Source organism: Echiichthys vipera, assembly GCF_963691815.1.
Source record: "Echiichthys vipera genome assembly, chromosome: 5".
NCBI classification, from domain to species: domain Eukaryota; kingdom Metazoa; phylum Chordata; class Actinopteri; order Perciformes; family Trachinidae; genus Echiichthys; species Echiichthys vipera.
This window is the reverse complement of record NC_139830.1, coordinates 6,049,178-6,072,692: the sequence shown is the minus strand read 5'-3', so window position 1 is coordinate 6,072,692 and position 23,515 is coordinate 6,049,178. Positions and strand designations below refer to the sequence as shown.

The following is a 23,515-nucleotide window of genomic DNA, read 5'->3' as shown; positions in this document are numbered from 1 at the left end:
ATTGTTCCACTTTCTACAGTGCCTTTGATAATGTGGGTTATGAATAGGTCTACAGTGATGCGCACATGGTTGTGGTTTTCTGAAATAAAAAAAAAATCTTACAAGAAGTGTTTTTTTTTTCCAGCCTCCCACACAATCTCTGTTTCACTTAAACTCAAGCATCACGGTACTTATCAACTGTTGAACATGTTTCCTGTTTCAACACTCAGCCACTTCCACATGTAGCAACCTTTGTTCACACTTAGCTTGATAGATCTGATTAGCGAGGAGACGGGGTTGTTGCGCTGTTTCTGTCGCAGTAACGTTCGTGTCGCCGGCACCTGTGCATTTCTCAGAGAAGCAAACCATGTCCAACGGAACGGAGCTGGATATGAGGAACACAACGTACGCGCTGGTGTTTGGATCTGTAATAACGCTGGGTCTGCCTCTCAATGCTGTGTGTCTGTGGATTCTGTTACACCGCCACAGCCTCAAATCCCCCAGTGCCGTCTTCATGGTCAACCTGGCCATCTCTGACCTGCTGCTCGTCATCTCCTTGCCCATGAGGGTCTACTTTTACGCCACAGGCACCTGGCCTCTCGGCAATCTGCCGTGCATCTGTTTCACAATGCTGTTTCGCAACAACATTCGCTCCAGCTCCATCTTCATCACCTTCATCAGCGTGGACCGGCTGCTGGCAGTGGTTTACCCCCTGAGGTCACGCCATCTTCGAACAACTTCTAACGCCTTGAAAGCTGCTGCGCTCGTTTGGCTGTTTGTGTTAATTGTGAACATCCCAGAGAGCGTGCGGTTGTCCCAATTTTTAAATGGCTACAATGAATCCACCTGTTTTGAATTTCGGCACATGCAGAAAACAGCGCTGCCTTATTTTCAGCCCGCGTTAGTGCTCACCATGCTCGTGGTCAACATTGTGTCCACTGCTCTGGTGTCTTGGACTCTAGGCCGACATCTGAATGACTCTGCGAGGGTCAACAACAAGGTGAACGTCATGCTGATTTTTGCCATGAACCTGATGATGTTCACCATATTTTTCGTGCCTGTGTCATTGATTGTTCTCGTTAAGAGCTGGAGGCCTGCACTCACACCGCTTGTGTGTCTCGCTAGTGTGAACTGCTGTTTTGATCCTCTGCTGTATTACTTTTCTTTTGATGGTTTCTGGAAGAAAAAAGAGGACGTGAGTGTGGCATTAACAACATACAGGGACTAAATGGACATTATATGTGTGTTGTGTCTGTGTGTGGAAGCGTGACATGAAGGTCATAAGAGGAAAAACTGAATATTTTTATAAAAAAAATCCTTATTGATCATTAATCGTAGTCAATAACTCAAACTTAGAGAACTTGATGACCTGAAACTGAGATAGAGATTTAGGTAACATTCACAGTGCAACTTTAAGCGGTTGTTTTCCCCCCTGCTCCATGTATGGCAGATGTGTTTCAGTGAACAGCGAAAGCTATGCATGTGAAAACACTTCTTTTTTCTTTTTTTTTCTCAGTTCATACCTGAGTTGCAGAAGTCATAACAAAATTGGATCCCCAGGCATCTTGTATTGAATACACAATCGCTGCCATGCCTATAAATAAAACTTGGCCTACTGGATCTGTGTCACCGATGGCAGGTTTGCTACTTGAGCTTTAATGGAGACGTGAACACACAACAACCGATGGAAGCTGTCTCAATTCAAAGTCATATCAGCCTAAACATAACTAGAAAACACTTTTACTTTTATCATATTTGTGCAGATGTGATGCATCTTACACACAAAAAAACTTTCCCTGCTTTCTTAAAAAATTGTGCGTTATCTGAATCAAACTTGAATAATTAGTCGGCTCATATGTCGTTAACATGTAAAATCAATTAGTTGCATTTATTCATTCATTCATCTTCAATCGATTGTCCCTGTCGGGGTTGCGGGGGGCTGGAGCCGATCCCAGCTGACATTGGCCGTGAGGCGGGGTCCACTCTGGCCAGTCTATCGCAGGGCACTGAACTTAATAATATGATCAATTAATTGAATGTACATATATATTTAAACAATTCACAAATATTCCATCAGTTTGTCACTGACACAAATATCTTACAGCTGTGTTTGCACCTGTTGTTTAGAAATGTTCCCATTACTCTTAGAGGAAGCGATCACAATCATGTCTTTAAAAATCTTTTATCATGTCAGTTTTTTTTAAATTACAAAAAACAAAGGGTCTCTGGAGAGTTTAAATCCTCAAAGCATGCATGCTGGGAAGTCTGCTAGCAGTGTTGCTTTAAATATTTAAAGGTACCAAGTCAGGTTGTCTTGTAAACAATCAAAAAATGATGTTTGTTTTTCCTGGTGCATCACTACATTTGTTGGAGCACTGACAGCACCAACCCAGCAGAACAGTATTAAATCAAGGTGAAACGCATCACCCATGTGCACATGGAGGTTCAGACGCATCCTCGTGCACATACAACCACTTAAAGCGTTGCTCCATAGTGCCACTAATGATAATGGAGCCACAGGATGATCTTTTTAATTTTCACCAGTTCAGTGAACACCACCAGATCATTCATTCACCTCATTATTTCAAGCCAAAATGACGTTCTACAAATATAAACCTAGAATATTTTTTATTAATTACAAAAATATAATGCTACAGAGATGAGCTGATTCGGCACAATTGCTGTATGATGAGTTTAAAGAGCAAGACATTTGATGCAAGCTAGCTGTAATTTGGAATGAAGGACAAAGACTACGTTACTCTATTTTCATTTTATTGCTCTTGGCATTGTTTTTTTGAAATATCATAAACTCCTCTATGCTTTAGTAAGTGGCACTCAAAATGCTTATCATAAAGTTTCAATTTAGCAATCAGACATACTTATCATTCAACCATTTAAGCGTTTGCTTTGATTGCTTTTAACATCATGTGGTGCTGTTTCGTGTCTCATCTGTACGGCTGTAGGCAACTGATCCAAATAGGTTGAAGATCAAGTCAAAGCACCCCAGATGTGATGTCTGGACCTAGATTCTGGGGATCTGCTGTTGACTCATCAGGAAAACCCTCCACTTAATGGAAACTTAACTTCACAACATGACAGAACTCTGCCCTCGCACACGACCTTCTCTTTCTTGTTTAACTAGGCCACTCATGTGACACAACCCGGCCACAGAAACCACACACGTTCTTCCTGGAACGAATTTGATGCTTGGTTCACATTTCACCCAGTGCCCCCGTGTTTTGCGGTCTGTTAATATGCCTGCGCTCCAGCAAATAAAAATATCTCTCTGTATGTCTATGTTAAAGGCTGTGCCCTCTACACAGAGTCAGGTCATGTGTAGGGCTGCTACTGGCCAGATCTCCCTTCATCATAACCCTGCACAAATTGGAGACCAGTGTGGAGGCAGTTTTTTCCCCCTCCAGCAGCTCCATATATGTTTAATGTGACCTCTGCGTATGACCTCTACGGGAGGAGGTTGAATGCTGAGAGGCTGGAAAGAAGAAGAACTTCATACATCCTCACCTCTGTGTTGATTTTTATCAATAAAACACAGCAGTGCTGCAGCCTATGTTTGCTCGGTCTCGCCCTTGCTCTGCTGAGGCCATGAAGTCAAATTAATTTGAGCTGCTATTTCACCCCAACTCCAAACAACCCATGTGTATAACGGCCTTTAATTCACCGTGAAGCAGATTGTTTTGTACCTGGTTCAATTTGGCTTGATTTCAATGGGAAAATTCAGTGGGGTTTTAGACCATTTCAATTGTCTGGGGCCACATGTGAAATAGTACATATATTTGAGATGCAGCTCAGCACTGTGTTTCAAATTCTTCTAGATATAAACATTGAGGTTTGTTTAAGTGTCGAGTCAAATGTTGAAGGGTTAGAGGGTATAAGGGCTTAGAACATTATAATGGAAGTATACGATGGCCATTCACATGCAGTTATGTCTCATACGTTTGGAGAAATGTTTGGGTTGATGCCATTAGTTTAAATCAAAAAAGAAATGTTTAAAAAATTCTTCCAACACCATAGAAATATTCATGCTATGATTTGGGATTCAAAACATATGCAAGAATTGCCTTTTGGGGGGATTGGATTGTGTTGCTGAACTGCTCCGAAACCCCTTCTTGTCGACACACCTTGGAAAACCGTCCATCATCTGAATGTTCCAGGTCTCTTGTTTTGTTGCTGTAAAGTTTCATGAGGCTGTGATTATCCTACAGGTCACAACAGGTCATTTTATACAGTGAGGTGTATACAGGAGTATCAGCTTTCCAGTCACCCAGTTTATGACATTCAACACTGTGTATGGACCCCAGTACGCAGACATTTTAATACACCATTATAGTTATAAATAACACATTTGTTATGCGTGACTGCATGTTTTTTGCCCCAAACTGTCTGGTGTAATCAAAATGGGCATGTTTGTCCTCTAGTCTCATATACCAATATCTTTAGAATCAAACTCTCTACGTGCAACTTTTCAGGATACGTATGTTTAGGTTTGTCTGTCTCTGTAGTACCTTGTATTTGTGTATCAAGGGCAAGTGATATCCCAGGCCTGGAGGGACTGGAGGGTATGAATGTGTCTATGTGGCTAAGGCTGATTTCCCCCCCCCCCCCCCCCCCCAAGTCAAACCAGGAAATGGCTCTCTTTCCTCCTTTCAGACACATAAGTACAGAACAAAATGAGGCCTAAACAGGTACATTCAGGTCTGCAGGAATCACTGCTAAGACCCACAAACAAGCCTGTTGAGCTGCAGCCAAGTCTGCCTTGGACCAGAGGAGGACTGCTATTCAAAGACAGCAGCGGCTTTGGTGACTGTGGAGAGTCACGCAGCACAAAGAGCTAAAAACAGCACAGCAAAGGTAAAAAAAGGGAAGAGAAAAACAAATGCTGAGCCACTGAATGGACAGAGGAGACACCGAGGCCTAACAATCCTCCAGCATCTGAGAGAACGCAGAGATCATTTGAATAGATGGATGTGCAGGCGGAAACTAATTAATTTTCTTTTTTCGACGTGACATTAGGGCGCAGTTAAAATACATAATAAAACGATATAAATAATCAATACAAGGCTGAATCCAAAATTGCCTTTTATCTAAAAAGCAAAAGGAACGAAGAGGAAACCATTTTTAATCAAAAATACAACATGTGAATTGGGTTCAGCCTTTTTCTAGACACAGGACCGCCCGGATGACTCAGATGAGCCTTTTCCAACATATTACAACAGCATTTATTAACATCCTGGAAGACTTTAAAGTTTTAAACAAGCACTGGATCTGGGGCGACCGATGCTTCTCTATAGCTGCCCTCCTCCCTCTGGAACTCGCTCCCCAAACACATCAGAGACCAGAGACCGATCTGTCCGTGGATCTGTCTGTCTGTGTGGACAGGTTTGTGTCACATAGCATTGCAGCTGTGCAATATACAGTCACACAACTTCACATGTGGGTAGTCAAGATCAAAATGAAGGCTGACGTTAAGAAGATGGGTGTGGTTCTAGTAAGGGTGGTGGAAGAAAGGGGGTATAAAGTAGGGAAGGGGTCATTGCCCCACCACTTTATACCCCTGGCACCATGGCGATGTGGTGGTGGTTGGTGTGACCCAAAAGCAAGATGGTCTCTAGTTACTATTATACATATACATTTCTAACACCTCGGGATCCCCCAGTTAGAGCTGGTTAATGTGGCCCGGGAAAGGGAAGTTTGGGGTCCCCTGCTAGAGCTGCTGCCCCCACGACCCGACCCTGGATACGCGGTTGAAGATGAGATGAGATGAGATTTCTAACATGCATCTGATGCAGACTGTTTAGCTATAATATAACATTAGTGCCTTGAAATAAACAGGCTAAAACTGCAAAACCACTGTTATGGTCCTCTTTAATGTTTCAATGTAAAAGAGAGATAGTCAAGCTATATCAGTTTAAAAAAAAAAAGACAAAAAAACTTTGATTGTGAATTTCCATTTTCTGAAGCAGAACGAATATTTACTTTTATAGGTTTCTGTAATGGGATAGAGCGATGTGAGGTTTTAAGCAGATGACAACTCCTGGCCCTGTTCCTGCTAGTGAGGCGAGGCAGAATGGAGCCAGACTGCACTCTCGCAGCTTCAGACCTCTGCATGATGTAGGCGGCATCAAAGCCGCGCCACGACACTTCCTCAGAAAGAGCCGGGGGGGAAACACCGGGGGGATGATGGTCTATCTCTTTGCCTTTCACTGCCTCCTCTCATCCCTCCCTCCCTCCCTCCTCCAGCCTCGGCCAGCTGTCGGTAGGAGTGTGCTGAGGCACTGCACTCTGAGAGAGACACACACACACTCTAACTGGAGAGCCAGGGTGGATAGAGAGGTCTGAATTTAGTAGACAGTAGAGTGATTAGGCCCTGCATAGAGCCGAGGACAGGACAGAGGCACTGTGAGCAGGGAGGGTGTGAAAATACGAGATGAACGATGGGACAAATAGAAACATGGTCGGGTGATTAGTTGACACAAGACGACCTCTCGGTTCAGAGAAGAGGAGGAGGAATGACCATGGTTGATTGCTTATTGACATGAGATGGACAGTGAGGCTGAGGAGCTGTCTCCTGCCCAGGAGATGCGATTGGACAGGCAGGAGAATGACAGGAACAACAGCAGGGGGCCATCTGGCTTTGACCTGCTCTGCAATCTCAAGTTTAAATGTATTCCTTGGAGAGAAAAACATTTGATGTTAATGTAAATGTAAACCCAAGGTGCACTTGAAGGTTTGAACATTACTGTGTGGGGAAGAGTATAAGAAAAAAAATGCACATATAGAGCACGCACTTCTCTCTACGGTTATACACGAGGTAATGGCACACTAGACCATTGGTTTCAGCAATGAAGAAGATGGCTTCTCCGTTCTCTCCATGTGTTCGGTAAATGATCAAATTAAGATGCATGAGTGTGCTTTTCTATCTGTCACACTTGCTGTGCACAGAGGGATCTCCACCGGGGCCTGCTTTGCTGTCAGTGCAACAGCGTTTCTGGGTGTGTATTCCCTGCTGAAAGAGAACTGTGGAAATAGACTTCTATGTATACCATGCTCCTGTATTTCAACTGTCCAGTATATGCAAGGGCATGATCTTTGTTAGGGATTGCTGTTTTGTGAAAGGACTGCAGGGGCAATCAAATTGTGTCTGAAAACAAGCTTAGCGGGGCATATAAAGGCTACTTGTGTTATCAGTTGTTGAGTATGATTCTGCTGCATTATCTATAACTCGTAAATCTCTGCAAAGTGCCTGACACATAGATTAGGTTAGTACTGGCTGCAAGTCTGCTTAGTGGCACAAGCTTAATATATGCTCAGCTACGTGAAATGTCACCCAGGTGCACTGAAGGCGACTCATTAGCACCGCAGCAGCAGCAGTGTGTCATAAATGGATTTGGAACGAGCCCAAGTCAGCCTTGAGATTCTGCCTTATCAGAACAAAAAATCGATATGACACAAAACTATCGCAGCGCCTTCATTACAGTGCGGTGGATTTACAATCAAACTTTCTGCGCGAAGATGAGGTCATTTCGGCGCTGCAGGAGTTTTTTTAGGGATCTCTGATGATGTTTCGTGAGCACACAAAGCATTAGGTGACATTTGAAATCCTCGCTGGTGCTTTAAATGCTCTGGAATGGGGCAGACTCAACAGCTCCCACAGCACATTATATATTTATCACGCCATCAGTTTGGAGCTAATACCCTCATCTTCTTCTTATTGTTTCCATCATCATTAAGCCGCCTGGCTGCTGGTAATTTATGTCGCTGATATCCCTCAAAGGTGAAATACTTACAGGAGACAAATAGAACTGCACACCAAACTACTCAGCCAGGTTAAATTGCCTACAAACAGTATAAGATAAAACTTTTTTCTTTCCCAGACGGACACAATGTGATATTATTATTATCATTATTATTAGAAGAAGAAGAAGAATTCCTTTATTAGTCCCGCAACGGGGACATTTGTTTGTTTCACTCTATTGTTATTAATCATGTTACACACACACAGGCCCGAAATACACACACATGCACAGACAGGACCTATATACATGCAATTAATGGAGAGATGTTAGAGCGAAGGGGCTGCCGGTGACCGGCGCCCCGAGCAGTTGGGGGTTCGGTGCCTTGCTCAACAGCACCTCGGCAGTGCCCAGGAGATGAACTGGCACCTCTCCAGCCACCAGTCCACGCTCCATTCATGGTCCACGCAGGGACTCGAATCGGCGACCCTCCGGTTCCCAGCCAAGTCACCTATGGACTGAGCTACTGCCGCCCCCCTTATTATTATAATTATTATTATTATTATTATTATATCTTGCGATTCCCAGGGTGGTGGATATGGTAGCCTATGTGTCAATAATGAAAAGGCATTGAAAACCTTCGCAGCAGGTTCTAATTTGGAAAATGGCCTTGATGAAAAATTTAAAATATGTTTGTCTGATGCAGCTATAGGCGCCTGATATAGAAAGTGGTGTTAAACTTGTGAGGCTCCAGATGATGCATCTTGCAAGATTAAGATTAGTTATTTTGGGCCCAATTTTTCTGTGTTACCATATGTTTGTTTTTGTTTGATTAATGGCTGTAATATGGAGAAGATCTGTGGTGGTGCTGTAAAACCGTGAGGAATATATCAGCCAGCATGTCTTTAAATGTTGGTTACACTTAAGAAGCAGCATTTTATACAGGGAAATTTATTTTTAAAAGGGTCTATGTTTTCAATAAATACATACATAACATGTAAGTCATTTATTTCTTAGCGTGTCATGCACCAAAAGGTGTCCAGCCCACATGGTTTTACCACAAACATCATACATTTCCATACATGTCAAACACAATAGCAGTGTCAGAGCAGAGGTAAACACAATTATTCTCCTCGACCATTAAAGCTATAAGACAAAACCGCTGCTACTGGTATAGTGGATTGCTCCCCACATTAGCTGACATGCATGTGTGGCCACAGCGGCCATCAAAAAGAACAACAGAGGAGCTCGGATTACAACACACACACACAGAGCGAGAGAGACATCCTTCTCTGCTCAGGAGCCATTTAAAAGTTAATCAACGACACCAGTGGCCATTAGTGAGCTGCAGTCAGCATCCTATTGCTCGCGCCCACACGCTCGCACACAAGCCGTGAGACTGAACATAATTAACCGGCATCATATCGGTACGATGCTGAATTACAATCACATTTACCACAAGGCTGGATTGTTTGCAAATCACTCCATCAGCCAGCACCACAAAGCTAGCAATGGCAAAGATGAGCCACAGCCATCTTGGGTTTCCGTGAACTAGCGTTAGCAAGCAAGATAACGTTAACCAGCTAGCTGTAACTTGCTATGCGGTGTGGATCTGGCGTTGGTTGCTTCATAATGTTAGCTGCTAATTTGTAAATGGCAAGCAAGCTACATTTACCCCATGAATCTGGATGACATTAGCGGATGTTATCCACTCAAGACAGTTTTTTCAGCTAGTTAACAATTTGGCCACGTTAGCGAGCAAGCTAACATCGGCTAACGTTAGCCGGGTCATCCCTATGTTCCCCAGGTCCTATGTTCTCTGGTCGCATAAGCCTATGCCTCCTTGTTACGGTTAGGGGTTAAGGTTAGGGTCTGGGTTAGGGCCAGAGTTAGGGGGTAGTGTTAAGGTCTACATAGACCTATTTGCCGGTTAATTCCTCACTGATTGTGGAAAAGCGGGGACCATCGGACCTTTTCTTTTTAAAAAGCGTCCTATGTTTCCCAGTCACACAAAGCAGGGAACATAGGACCCGTGGGAACATAGGACCTGGGGAACGTATGCTCCCCATTGGCCGGCTAAACCCACAATATATTTCAGGTCAGTGTTTCCTCTAGGATTTTAATCAACACCTGGGCTAAAGGGCTTTGTTGTGCCACCACAACAGAGTCCACACATGCTTTGCGTCCATACACACGCTCTGCAGCAGCAACCCGTGGACCCCCCCCTGAGCCCGGCACCTCAGTTTGAGAACCGCTGCTTTAGTTTCTCTATCACCTTTTCATACACAAGCCCAGGGAAGCCTTTTTGTCAGCTATAAACCACTTAGGTCCTTTCCCAGTGAAAAGAAGACCAAATTTAATTCCATCACTGGATGGATTCAAATCTGTGCATTGTTATCTGTTTGTATTATTATTTTTTTCTCTCCCTCTAGATAATGCTGGCAATATTTTCTCTGCCTCCCAGAATAATCCTTAACCAATGGAGATAGTCCAAGAGAAAAGTTCCCTTTGAGATAGGCTACTCAGAAAAATTGAAAAAGTTATTATTAATCCTACTGCCCGGCACCAACAACAACGACAAACCCCCCACATGCATACACTTGCACGCATGCCAACACACTCCCACACACACCTTAGACAAACTCGAAAAATGAAAGATGGTAACAATATCCCTGGCAAAATGAGCCGTGTCACTCAGAGATTTTTCATTTTGCATATTTTTTTTAGAATGAAATAAGAATATTTGACATTTAAGCAGCGGTTTTGAATGTTTTCTCTGCAATAAGGAAAATAATGGGGTCAATGGTTTGCGTTCCAGTTGTATTGAAGTCTGCCAGTCTATCTTTTCCTAGAAATTTAAACTCATAGTCCTCGGGACGAACTGAAATGCAGAAACATCACTGTCAGTAAGCAGTGAAAAGAAATCGAGAATATATATTTTGGGGGGAACGAAAAAAATACAAGGTGGATGTAAAAGTATAAAAACGTAAAAATAGCATGTGTAGACTTGACCCAAGGTTGGCCTACATTTGGCTGATAATTTGTATTTCTGTTGAAGCCTGCGTAACAATTAAACTCTCTTATAAGGATCATATTATAGGGAGACAGTATTCATCATATTTTGCAAGAACAATACTTCAGAATTCATCACGTGTCTATGTATTATTATACCACTGCCTTGCATATGCTCTTTTTTATTTTTTACAACATGTAAGGCACATTGAGTTTGTTTTTAATGTGCCCAATAAATAAAGCTGCCTTGTCTTAATTGTATGGCATTTTAACTCATATTATAGTGAGTCCCCCTTCAGTGAGTGTTCTTCACTGAGTCAATAGTGGCGTTTTAACACAAACAGAGTTTTTATGAAGCATTCCTGCACTAAATGAGTTTGTTTTATTGTAAATACAGTACACCAGTAATGATTTCTCATTCTTGGGGTCAATTAAAGCAAGATGGTCAGTGATTTTCAATTGTTTCCATTACGGATCCCTCCTCAGCGTGGCGGGCTCGCTGTGAGCTGGGATATTCCAGAGATGTAGGAGATGGGAGGAGGAGAGAGGAGGGAGGAGGATGGGAGAGAGATAGAGGTGGAGGGAGAGAGAGTGAGAGAGAGAGAGAGAAAGGAGGTGGAGGTGGCGAGCGCCTGAATCCATCTCGCTCTTCCCTGTGACGTGGCACGGTCTGGTCCCGGGGTGCGCTGCTCTCCAGTCCCGTCTCAGCCAGAAAAACCACTTCATTCGCTGCCTCGTCCTGTCCACAGAACCGGCGGTGCGACGCGCGCGTCACGGTGCGTTCTGGGCACCCCGTGTCCCCTCTTCTTTCACTCCATGCTGGCTGTCTTGTCCCGCATATCAGTGAACTGTTTCCACACTCCAGCCTGCAGAGAGAGGAGAGAACCCGAGGCGTTGAATACGAGGGAGAGGGCGGACAGGAGAAGACACTGAGAGAGAAAGAGAGAGAGAGAGAGAAGAAAAGAGAAAGAAGAGGAGGAGAAGTCGCCGTAGCCACTCTCCTTTCCCGAGCTCAATCTCCACCGAGAAGATGCTGAGAATAGCCGGCGTGTTGGCTGTAGTGGCTCTGGGGTTGAGCGCCGCGCACATCAAAGGTACGGTGGGTGAAGGGCAACTTGCCTGCTCTGTGTGGTGCGCTACGGCTTTATGAGGCTGTGTGTGTGTGTGGATGCAGAGAAATGTCCATCTGAATGCTTGGGCGCATACACTATTGCTGTGTTTGATGCTTTTTCTGCAGTGTCTGGACTTGTGCACACTGGGCACGAAATAATGAGTAAAGCCTAACTGTACAGCCCCTAATGGCACGTGATGCTATTTGTTTTATCTTCCCTGGCATCCACACAGGGTAGATTCAGAGTGTTTCTGCGGTGCTCAGTACTGGGCTCACTTTGACCTTTATTGTAGCATATTTTTTGGTGTTAATCTCATGTGGCATCACTATCATTTTGACTTGCAGTTTTGTTGCGGTGTAGTGATTTCTTCTTCTTTGTTGCAGCATTATTCATTTTTTTTAGCAGCTGGATGGAGGAGAAACATTCTGTTACATTGTTAGTTGCTGTGAGATCTTTCTGGTCGGTAGAGGGAAAGTGGGGGAAATAATCTGAAGTCCTTTCTTTGAGTAAGTGTTCTGTGAGAACCTGCAAGGAAGTGGCATTTGGATTCATCCGAAGCCTTTCAACGTATTTAAAATGGGCAGAATATGATTGAAATAGTGGTGTTAGGCCTATAAGTGCACATGTGGTCCATTATTATCTCATTTTTCAGAATTCACACTGCTGTCTTCTGGAGAGAGAAGTCCAGATTTGAAAACCTGAGTAAATCACTACCACAGAAAAAAAAAATAAAAATTGTTAGCATGATCATTTTGTTCTGTTGCGTTGACTGTGAACGCAGACTTCCTCTACGGGTACCACCACAGAAACCACACTTATCTTCTTTGGGAGTGTTTGGATGTTATCAGGTTCGTAGCTGTTAGCAGCAGCAGCACTTTTTGTGAATGTGCCCAAACTTTGATCAAGCCCTCTGTAATTACGTGCATTATATGCATATGCAAATGAAGTACATGTTAGAGATTTATCAAAGGGAAATTTAAGTCACAGCTGCAATTAGCTCATTCAAATCCCACAACCCCCATAGCCACATACAGGCCTTTATAATAATCTCATCCAGATGTCATGAATGTGTGACCGTACTGTTTGCTGCTTTGCTTCACCGCTCAGCTATTTTTAGGTCCACCAGCACCCCCACTGCAGGACTGCTCAATTCTCCAGTGAGCTTGACATCTGTCGTAGGTAAATGGGGCAACAGGTTTGTGCTAATCTAGTCCCTGCAGACGGGTGCCGGCTTTTCCACAGGAAAAAAAAATAACAAGGTGACACCTGTCAGTTTCGTCTGGCGGCCCAGATACACCACAAGTGTGATAAGCTGTTTGTCCTCCATGCCTCTTGACGCAGGAAAGAGCCTCCCAGCTGCTCAACTGGCTGGCTGCAGCTACAATTATCGTGTGTGGAAGGAAAGCATATGCTAATAGACCTGTTGCAGGCCGTGACCTGGCCCCGAGGTCAGACATTTGCCTCATATGCACTTTCCTTGAAATTAGGATTTCCTTCCAAGCGAGGTGACTATCATGCTGTGTTGGCTGATCTGTGTGCTTGCATATTCTGGCAGACACTATTACCTGTTTGGGGATGTTGTGTATTAACCTGCTAATATGTTGCACAGCAGGAAATAACAGAAAAGTTGCATTGCAAGGAAGAATTTATTCTTTTTTTTTGTAGCCTATCCATAGCTTGGCTGCAAATTAAACGAAATGCTACCAAGTCAATGGGGGTGGAAAAACACACCATGATTCTAATTGATTCCCTGGGGCCCCTGTACATGCAGTTTAATAAAAGTTTATAATTGTCCCCAGAATCGGTTATCACACTGACCCTCGCTGCCGTTCCCATTTCCCGTCGCAGATGGCAAGATGGCAGGAAGCAGAACCCATGAGAAGCAACTAATCGAAATAGTTTCCCATTTCTTGTTTCTCCATTTCACTTTTTTGGAAATGACAACTGAATTTGTATCGAGTGTGGCGAAGCATCCGCCTCCGTAGCTCCAATGTGCAGAGCTGTTTTCCAGATAACTTTGAAGCGCAGCTACTCCTGTCATTTTCTGTTTAACCACCGTGTCATTCCAAGAAAGCATGGAGGTGCGACTTCCTTTAATCACTGTCACCCTTGAGTCATCCAGTCTGACTTAACGTGCATGTTCGTGTGTCTGTAAATGTGCGTGTATCTACTTAGTATGTGTTTCAGAGTAGTCAGTAATCGGAGCTGAAGCTCTAAGACCCCCGTGTGTGTGTTTGTGTGTGTGTGTGTGTGTGTGTCTGTGTGTTCGTGCATGAGTGGGGAGAGTGATAGAGTGCAGCCAACATGTTGACAGCCGCCAAGAATGCAGAAATGAGCGAGGAGGTGATGTCGTTTACAAAGGAATTATTGCATTCGCAGATACACACTGTGGCTCAAACGATTTCCTCAGGACCAAGCGTGTCGCTGCTCGACAGGGAGAATCTTCTGGCAGCCAAGCAGAAAGCCATAGAGTTTTTTGCCAGTGCTGCCCGGAGCCCCGCTTTTGTGTAATTCCAAGCAATATGAACTCTGAATTTAGATAGCTCATTACCAGCACAGTGTATTTTAATTCAGCTACCCACTGTGTGAATCTTTGTTGGTGGAACCTTTTTTGCTGCTTTATTATGTCCCACTAAACACACTGTACATTTATTTACAGTGTGTAAACATGCAAACAGTTTGAATGTAGTATTCAACCTCTGCTGAATGCCTCTCGGTAACAATCGTAAGGCTGTGGCTATAGTCGGATCCCTGCTTTTGAAGTTGCGGAATAAATTGACACAGGTCTTATAATTGTTTGTTTTCCTATATGGGACTTCTGCATGTGCATCTGGGCGTGCAAGCCGCTTCCTTTGCCTGTGCGTTTGAACAAGAAAGCCACGAGGATAGTCATTTGAGGATCCCATTAGCGAATAAAAAAGGGGGGTGACAAAAAAACCGAGGCAGATTTATGTCCCCCACCTTTGGAGAGAGGAAGTGCATTATAGGAGCACTCTATAAATCCCCCAACGAGGCTGTGACACAGGATGCGGCACAAATCCTACCCGGCCGGGAGAAGTAGGCCTCGGCAACATGGAGGAACATCACAGATTTTTCCACTTGCTTTGTCCTCCATTTTTAGAAGCTTTTCTAAACTCCGTACAGCCCCACGCCATTTGAAACGTAGAAAGGCTTAGGGGTTGCAGCGACATCCGGCCACTGCTTCGAGTACAGTCCTGCAGCCATTAGAGACAAATTATAGAACAAGAGAGTGAGTCAGGGTGGATACGTTTAAGCTTTTGTCTTCTCACAAGAAGCATATTAATCTTTAGCTTTTAGTGAACAAATGTTGGTTTTATTGCTAATGAGGAATCAAGCTTTCCCTTCTGCCTCAGCGTTGAGTTTAGAATGAGCAGTGTTGAGTGGGGGGCTGTCATAAATGAATGGAAGTTCTGCCCCTCACAGCTATTATCACATCACAGTGTAGCCGTGGCCTCGACATCATCCTCCATCTTAACTCTATATCCATTCTCTCACTCTTTTTTTGTTCTACCTCCTGTATTTTTGTCTCCTCCAGCTGCATTGTCTTTGTAGTTGTGGAGGGAGGCGGGAGGAGGGGGGTTTATGAGTGAAGCCACAGTGTGTACGTGAGCATGTAGTTCAGTAGCTTACTGATCTGGGTGCAGTGAGTGGGTGTCTCGTTTTCCTTCCCTTTTTTTTTGTGTATGTCTTTGAGTGGTCACGGCTGACCATCCTTGGCACCAGATATTAGATATAGATATCAGATATACAGACAGCCCATGCTCATTGATTTGCCCTAGAGAGAGAGGGGGGAAGAAAGAGAGAGAAGAGAGGATTCAGCCAGAGTGGGTTTTGCAGAATTAATTTGGAGTATCCTGTCTTTTTTTAGATGTGTTTGGAGAGAGAGGTAACGACTGGAGAGGGGAGGAAAGGAGCTTACAAAACGAGGAAGGAGAGGAAAAGGAAATTAAAGTGTAATTCCAGCGCATAATCATCATAACCATGGTCATTTTAAATGTCTTTTGTCGACATTTATATACATTTTTTCATTTGCCGACTATTAACAGAGAAATCTGGGAGAGTTGCTGATAGCCGACGTGGCTAACGCTGATTAGCCCGGGGCATTAAGGTGAACGCATTAAAACGGCTTTTTTTAAAACCATTAATACTGCTCATAACAACACCAAACCTCTGCAGTAGCATGATAAGAGGCCCTACACATAAAACAAAGCACCAACAACGTGGTTAACGAACCCAGAGTTAAGAGTGTTTTGAAAGACTTACCCACTGGCCCAGGTACCAGCTCCTCTCGTAGTAAAGTCCATTCAAGTCGATCAACAAATGCATCCAAATCCTGCCCCCTCCATGTTAGCAGATAGGACATGGACCGAAGTGAAAAAGAAAAATCAAAGTGCAATTCAAATACTTTTATCCCAAATAGCGCTTCTGTCATTTAAGTTAGTCTTTATCTCGCTGATATTTGGTTTAAATTAATTATTTAGGCATACTCCCAGTATTTAACCCTTTGGTAGACCTATGAGATTCACCGCGTCACTAATCAGTCATCCCTAGGAGACAGAGAACTGAACTAATGCTCTGAAAGAGACAGGCCTCCTGCTTTAAGGTTTGCAAATGACTTAAGTGTGACCTGGGGAAACTCTGTCATATTACCTTTAGCCTAAAAACATCCTTCACACTAACAGAAACGTATTAGACACAGGTGTCCAAATACTACACATACTTTTGGCTGTAAAGTTTGTATTTTTTTCTAATATTAGCCTACATTATCTCAATTGTGCGAGAGTATGTGCGTTTGTCATCACTGAAGTGCTACACTTAGTCCCGTCTGCTTCAGGATAATCAAGTTTGTTAGACGCTTTAAGTGTCTCGCCAGACTCTTACCATGCTCCTTCAGTGATTTGATTTGCTCTCATGGCCTACGGTACATGGTGAAGACACCACGTGAATTCACGTACAGCCCACTCCAGGGTGTGCAAATGACTCCTTCTGCCACCACTCCAATCCTCCTCTCATCCGTTTGCTCCTGTTTTCCCCCAATCACTTACCTCCAGTCCAATATCACCAGCGGACTCTTCTATTTTTCAGTGCAGGCTGATGACGTATGTGAGACACACACACACACACACACACACACACACACACACACAAACACACACACACACACACACACACACACACACACACACACACACACACACACACACACACACACACACACACACACACACACACACACACACAGACTGATGAGTAGCAAGAAGTTACACAGACAGATAGTTCCTGACCTGTGCCTCTCCACCAGCTGGGTCTAGCTGACCTCAGAGGAAATGATCAGAAGGAGACGATGAAGAGAATTAGAGGGCGAGCGGGAGGAGAGAGGGTCGGAGAGAAAGTTGCAGATCTCTGTGTCTGTGACTCATAAATCTTCACATTTGACAAGTGGAGCACTCTGAGTGGAGTGCAGACTCTAATGGACATGCAGACAGAGCGAGAGTGGCTGAGTAACTTATAGGTAGCTCTCTGCTTTCAGTGTTGACATTCACTTTGTGTGACTTGCGTGTATATTGTTAACATTGTGTGTTTCCTAATTTACAAAGAAACACTCATCCATCCATCCATCCATACATTACATACACATTTTTAACATGTACAGTTCTGGAATCTATCCAAGCAAACGATGGGTGACAGGTGGGAAAAATTACAATTTGATCGGTTGCATTGCTCTCAAATGGATATGAAATCAGCCCTTACAAATATCAATTATGACTTTGTTTAAACTAAACTATTTTGTGGCGTACAGTTTATCTACCTGCAAGTTATCCTTACTGTGCATGTGACCAAACACTGCCCTTCATATTAAACATGGAGTTAAAGGAATTGGGACTATGTGTCTAAATAAGAGATAATATAAGTAATATAATTGACTAAATTCATATCATTAATTAGTCTTTTTAATTAACTCAGCATGAAACGATGAGGTGTATTTCCCAAAATGTTGAATAATTCCTTCAAGGAACACTGGACGACATGATTGTTATTACTATGCTAGCTTGCTAACAGTGCTTGACCGAAGCCAAAGTACCCCTCCATAGTCGGGTCAACCCTGCATGAGCATCACTTTCCTTTTTCAGCACTGACATCAGCAGCACTTCCTCTTCATTGTCAGTCTACACACACAATCCCATTAGCGGCATGTATTTGCTAATGGTTTGCAAGCGCTGGGCCGCCCGTGCACACACAAATTAATCAAGTGTTAATTTTTATTTTCTTCATTAGTGTACATCCCTCTCAAAGCCCGACATAAACACAAATACACACTACACAAGCTTTTCCCTGTGTGATTCTGCCTTGATGATTGTTAAGTGCTCATCACTTGCGTGTGTGTTCTCCTATCTGTACTTGATTTCAATTAATGCGTCCATTTCCCCATGAAGGCAACAGTTGTCAGCCCATATGCTTACAGGCTGAACAGGAGCTGGCAGAGATTTTATATATATATATTAATCAAGTGTTAATTTATATAAATATAAAATTATATATATATATATATATATATATATATATATATATATATACATAATCTCTGCCAGCTCCTGTTCAGCCTGTTAGCATATGGGATGACAACTGTTGCCTTTTATATATATATATATATATATATTTATATTTATATATATATATATATATATATATATATATATATATATATATATATATATATATATATATATATATATATATATATATATATAATCTGTATATATATATATATATATATATATATATATATATATATATATATATATATATATATATATATATATATAATCTGTATATATATATACAGATTCAAAATTAGCTAACAAATTATAAATACTAATATTCTAATACAATGTTGTTTTTTTACTGTTCAGAATTTGATAGCATGTCCACTGTGGCTATACCACTGCTGCACTAACATGTTTTTTTTTTTTTAAATAATTAAGGTACTTCAACAAAAACCTTTATTTTGTGAGCAAAGCAGCGAGCAGTGAGTAACCATTGTGTCAGAAGAGAGGGTTTTAAACAATGTTTACTTACAGCTATAGGATTCAAAAATCAGGAAGTGTAGAGGCCACGGCTTTGAATGACTTCAGCACATCTGCGCCCACAGGACATCACTAGTTTCTCACACTGCTCTGGTTTGATCTTGGTCCGTTCTTCTTCAGTCTCTTCCACAGTTCGGTAACTGTAGTGGGTTTCTTAGACATTACTGTATTGCCAAGGATTTTCCAGAGATTCTCTATGGGGTTTAGTCGAAATTGCAGCTGATTGGGACTCAATTGCAGTGCAGGTATTGCATGATGCAGAAGGAGGTTCACATAAACATTTGCATTCACCCTTCCATTTGGCTGTACAAGAGGCCCAACTCCTGCTGCAGAAAACATCCTCCAAACCATGACATGACATTGCTAAAGTTTAATTTATTTGGGTCTGATGGGAAATATTTTGTTCCGCGTTGTCAACGTGTCTAAAGAAGTCAAGTTAAATGTGGAGGAGGAAGGGTCAGAGTCCAGATCTAAACCTCGTAAAGAATCTCTGGAAAATCCTCGGCAACAAAGTAATGGCTATAAAACCCACTACAGTTACTGAACTGTGGAAGAAGAATGGACCCAGATCAAACCAGAGCAGTGTGAGAAACTAGTGATGTCCTGTGGGCGCAGATGTGCTGAAGGCATTCAAAGCAAGGGCCTCTACACTTCCTATTCATTCATTCATTCATTTTTTGAATACCATAGCCCTGAGAAAACATTGTTTAAACATCTTCTATTCTGACACAATGGTTACTGTTCTCTAATTCTGTTCACTGATTTTCCCCCACAAAATAAAGGTTTTTGTTAAAATGCCTTGATTATTTAAGAAAAATCATGCTAGTAAAGCAGTGGAATAGCCACAGCAGATATTCTATTAAATTCCATTCATTCATTCATCTTCAACCGCTTGTCCCTGTCGGGGTCGCAGGGGGCTGGAGCCGATCATGGTTGACATCGGGCGTGAGGCGGGGTCCACCCTGGACAGGACGCCAGTCTATCACAGGACACATAGAGACAAACAGAGACATATAACCATTCACACCTACGAGCAATTTAGGGTCATCAATGAACCGAACACCTGCATGTCTTTGGATTGTGGGAGGAAACGGGAGAACCCGGAGAAAACCCACGCAGACACGGGGAGAACATGCAAACTCCACAGAGAAAGGCCCCAGCCGGGATGCACGAACCTGACACCTTCTCGCTGTGAGGCAACAGTGCTATCCACTATACCACCACGTAGCCCTTCTATTAAATTCCAAATATTCAAAAATAACAATATTTCAGAATAAACCAAGCATTAATAATGAGTTCTCTAATTATGATCTCCAGTGTATTTATACAACCTAGCATTCCTGAACGCACATAAACTGCTACAAACAACACATGCAGTTGCTTTTCCATGCTCTCTTTACATAGAATATAACCACATACCAATATCACCATTTTCTTCTCCACTTGTAGAGGCACAGGCCCATTGTACCTGCGGCCTTTGAGCTGTTAGAACTCCATCAGCAGGCAGTCCACAGATGTCAGCCCTGAAAAAAAGGCATGTTATTTAGTGCTTGTGGTTGTTATGAGTTACAGTACTAGTGTCAGCGCCCCTGGCGTTAGTCCAGCCCGCCGGCAGATGCTACAAAGTCTGTCACCCCTCTGCGGCGGTTATGATGGGTAGTGATTGGAGACAAGGTCTGCCTGGCTTATGTCTGTGTACCTGCATTATTTCTGCTATTATCGAACCGCCACTGCTTTCTTTTCATCTTTACTCAAATATAAGTCATTATGCATTTCTAAAACAAGAAAAGAGCAGAGTGCCAAACATTTATCTTGCTTAAAACACTGCATGTATATTTAATGGATGTTGATGCATCCTAGATTACTATAAGGCTTTTGAAAGCTGCGTCAGTGCTGTTGTTTTGATGGCAGAGAGGGCTGTTTTTACTCTCCGTTAGAAATACTGCACGCTCACTGCAAGATTACAAGACAGCAGAGCACAAGCAGACATGAAGTGAATGCCGGGCGCTGTCCTTGGTCCTGAACTGAGCCAATGACATTGAGGAAGAAACTGCAGCAATGGAGCTATCCATGGTGCTGAAAACAGACTTACTGGGTGATTTTGTCTTTCCATTAACTCGTGCCTCAGTGTGAGTGGGCATTTGCATACACCAGTGTGTGGGAATATTGGAGGGGCGGAGATATGTGAGAACACACCAGGGACCTGACAGCCTGTCACAGCTATGATAAGATTAAGCAGTGATCGATGACTGACAGATGGATGGGTGAAAATGGCTGGGAAATGTGCAGCATTTCAATGATGATGCCTAAGCAGTACTGTTTTAACATTAACTCTTACGAAGTCAGACCATAATGGTAATGTAAGACTGGATCATGGGATGTTCTCACTAATTTTAAACGTTTTCACAAGTGGCTTCTTACTATGAATGATGAAACACACAACCTTTCTGCCAACGTTAGTACAGTTTTGCTTATATAACATGTGATATCTTTATTTGGGTTGTTGACTGATCTCCTTTCGCTGTTTTTGTGGCTTCAGCGGGAGTACAGCAAATCTTGTGAATTAGCTTAAGGGATGTCACTTGAGTCGGCAGAGGTCGGGGCTGAAGACTACACGTTTGAAAATGAGAGGAATCCTGGCGTGGTTGACTTAGAAAGACGTGACCTCTGTAGCCCACTCCTTGTCTCAGCTTGAAGTTGGAGACTCAGGGCTACATTTCCTGTTACTAACTCACTCCACCCAAACTGTCAATGATTCAGTTGCATTGTGGGTAATGTAGGCGCCATGTTTTCATATGAATATTGAGCCTGTCCAATTTGTATCCATCTTTAGTGGATGTTATCAAAGTGCAGTTATAAGCCCTTATAACCCCGAATAAATAACAACTGAGCATTTTAAAATCTCAACCTTATTCCCCCGTGTATTTTTCTCTAAGGCCTCTATCTTCCACCCAGTGCGAAGACCCAAGCAGCAAACCTGTCATTGCTAGTTTCAGAACCAACACAGTTGTCATTTTCACGTCCAGCAACCATGTTGTGTAGGCAGAAAAGTACCTGTGCCCATTGGTGTGTTGGTGTGGTCAGGTGTTTTTCGGGTGAAAAACACTGAAATCTTCCTGTTTCAAACTATTTTTAAAGAGCTTTAAACTCTATCAATATACGGATGTGAGTGCATTATCCATGACTCTCCAGCATCAGTGCCACAGAGCCAAGAAACATAAAACATCTCTAAATAAACACTGTTCCAACGGTCTGAAGTGTATTGAGTTGTGGCCAACGATTCTCACATACCGGCTGCTCGGCCATATTTTCCACCTGCTATAGGAATCTCTGCACAATGCTCCATGAATCCTGCAAGTCCGTGATGGTTTTGTGTGTGTGTGTGTGTGTGTGTGTGTGTGTGTGTGTGTGGGGGGGGGGCGTGTTTCGACTTATGAAAGGCGATGGCTCCAAACTTGAAATATAGCCATGTGATATAGTGTCCTTCATTCCAAGACATCTGTAGCGATTGTTTGCACACACACACACACACACACACACACACACACACACACACACACACACACACACACACACACACACACACACACACACACACACACACACACAGGTGGAGCATCTGAAATGAACAGGTGGGACCAGCTTTTTGTAGAAGGCTCACAGATGCAGCAATCTTATCATTCCGCTGTAACTGGGCCACTGACACACACGCATACGCATAGTGGCACACACCGCAAGTTCCTTCTCTCCCCTCTGTAAAGGTGCACCCCAGTTCCCTGTGGCTGTTGCGCAGGCTCAGTAATTGCATTCTCAATCGTGTGTGCATTTGTCTATGTGTGTGTGTGTTTACCTGCGTCTGGGTCAAATCCTGAGGGACATGAACTCTCTATCGGTTTTGTATCATTTTTTTAACAGGACGCTCAGGGCCTCATTTGTCCCTGTTTGTTTAGGGAGAAATCACCGAGGTGCTCGCTTCTCCCTCCCCAGGAAGACAGAGGGCGAGGGAGAGCGAGAGAGAGAGCTTTGAGAGTACCTGCCAGCTCCTAAACAAGCACAACAAGCTCCAGTACTAATCAAAAAACATAATTTGTCACAATTTGATTGTTTTTCAAGCTCGGATGTCCCCACGTTTATTGTGATTTTCGACCAGCTGTCACACTGTAGCTGCTGCTTTAGATGATATCTGTGTCCTGTATCTCTTCATCCTTTTGCTCTGGTCCTGCGGCAGACAGCAGCCTGGCTGTAGCAGCTCCCCCCTGTGTTACCAGGAGGAGGATCTGGGTCACCATGTACCTGCTCCTCCCACCGCTTTGCATTCTCTCACTCCCCCCCTTGTTCACCCTCTGTTCATCTCCCTCTCTCTTACCCCTTTACATGCTTTTCCTTCGTCTGCCTTTGTCTAATCTCGGCGCCACTAATATCACAATCAATTCAATCGCTTCTCTTTTTTCATGTTTTTGTCAATCTTTCTCCCTCATCTTCTTTCGTGCGCCCGCTAGGATTTCCTGGTGTAGCATTAGCGTTGAGGTAATTACCGACGGCCAGGCTTAGCAAG

At 43.2% G+C, this 23,515-nt stretch overlaps 2 protein-coding genes across 2 annotated transcripts in view; both read left to right on the top strand.

Annotated features, from left to right (window-relative positions):
- Positions 1–346: 346 nt before the first annotated feature.
- LOC310947372 (lysophosphatidic acid receptor 6-like) lies at positions 347–1,207 on the top strand (the record flags this gene model as incomplete). The annotated part of the gene is made up of 1 exon (XM_083914162.1): positions 347–1,207. One exon carries the CDS (start codon positions 347–349, stop codon positions 1,205–1,207), a length of 861 nt encoding a protein of 286 aa, XP_083770288.1.
- A 10,565-nt stretch (positions 1,208–11,772) lies between these two features.
- The window catches only part of LOC310947466 (calsyntenin-2-like), a gene marked incomplete at its 5' end in the record, with an annotated part of 259,328 nt that continues 247,585 nt past the window's right edge, over positions 11,773–23,515 (top strand). The window contains one exon of the mRNA XM_083914254.1: positions 11,773–11,836. Within this exon, the coding sequence (XP_083770380.1) occupies positions 11,773–11,836 (64 nt within the window). The remainder of the gene's footprint in view (positions 11,837–23,515) is intronic.